Source organism: Sinocyclocheilus grahami, unplaced genomic scaffold (assembly GCF_001515645.1).
Source record: "Sinocyclocheilus grahami isolate Dianchi unplaced genomic scaffold, SAMN03320097.WGS_v1.1 scaffold170.1, whole genome shotgun sequence".
Lineage (NCBI taxonomy): Eukaryota > Metazoa > Chordata > Actinopteri > Cypriniformes > Cyprinidae > Sinocyclocheilus > Sinocyclocheilus grahami.
Genome location: NW_015505349.1, coordinates 882,616 through 883,876, shown reverse-complemented (window position 1 = coordinate 883,876; position 1,261 = coordinate 882,616). Strand labels below are relative to the sequence as shown.

General features: G+C 40.4%; 1 protein-coding gene across 2 annotated transcripts in view; it reads right to left on the bottom strand.

Annotated features, from left to right (window-relative positions):
* The window catches only part of LOC107593374 (vacuolar protein sorting-associated protein 13D), a 53,718-nt gene that overhangs the window by 33,724 nt on the left and 18,733 nt on the right, over positions 1-1,261 (bottom strand). For both annotated transcript variants that reach the window (XM_016283074.1, XM_016283073.1), the window contains 3 exons: positions 979-1,094; positions 681-893; positions 326-597 (listed from right to left, as the gene is read on the bottom strand). In XM_016283074.1, the coding sequence (XP_016138560.1) occupies positions 326-597; positions 681-893; positions 979-1,094 (601 nt within the window). The remainder of the gene's footprint in view (positions 1-325; positions 598-680; positions 894-978; positions 1,095-1,261) is intronic.

The window sequence follows — 1,261 nt, the reverse complement described above, 5'->3', positions numbered from 1 at the left end:
CTCACTTCTGTGAGATACTGTATGTATATATATATATATATATATATATATATCCTTTTCTACGCCATTATAGTGAAATAAATGAACATAAACATAGGAGCCTGATAAAAATGCTAATTTTAGAATAAATTTTCAGATGGCACTGAACTCTTCATATATATATTTTAGGAAATATAAGTCCCTCACAAGCAAATTTGGGGGCCTCAAATTTTTCATTGCCATGTCGGAAAGCCCTGCTCTACTGCAGTGAAATTAATACATCACAATTTTGTGATTTACGTGTCCAAAAATGTTAGAAAGTAACACAATATTGTTAGGATGTTACCTGTCACATTGATTTTGACCTCCAGGTATTTATCTTGAGTGACTGGCACAGTGGATCGCTTAGTGACCACACCACTCTTGACTGATTTGGGCATGACGGCCCCTGTGCTGCCTTGGTCACTGCTGCCACTAGGCCAGCACTGGTGGGTAGGTGCTGTTTCTTTTTCTGCAGGCATGTGCAGAAAGTCCCTCACCAGCTGTAGCCAATCAAAAATGAGGAAAACTCGCAGATTGTTTAAAACCACAGTGAAGCATGAGGAGTCCCGCGTAGATCTGTGAGACAGAGAGAATATACAGTAGAACAAGCATTTACTCTTTAGATGCATTTAAATGTACTTTCAGTAGCAGCCCCAGACCTGTAGTGTAGCTCCAGCTGCAGTGAGGCTCGGTTGGTGCCAGTCCTGGATGGCTGCAGAATGCATTCGAACACATTGTGTTTCCCTTCTGTGGGTCCACTGCTCCCAGTGAATCGCGTGTCGTGTGCCAGGAGTGAATGAGAAACCAGATTCACAGACTTGGAGCTATTAGAGAAACTCTCGAACAGGAGCTTTGATTTCATAAAGTCAAACCTTTTAGGAGTGAAAAAGAAAATCAGTTATCCCTAAGGTCTATAAGAAAGTGCAAAGAAATAAAACATTTTGAACATAGAAGTACCTGGCCAATGAGTGGCTATGACCTGTGGATTTAGGGTTGTCTAGTAACTCCAGACTGACGTCCTTCATGTCCACCAGAAGAGACAGGGATGTGTACACATCGCCACTTAACACAGTCTGCATGATGACACTTGTATTAATACATTGTGAATAGCCTGCAAAGCCTGTAAATCTTCTTTTGAGATTATTTTATTTTGGGGCTTTTGCCTTTATGACTGTTATATTTACAATGACACATTTTTACATTGTGACAGGCATGCAAAGCCTGCAAATTACTTATATAT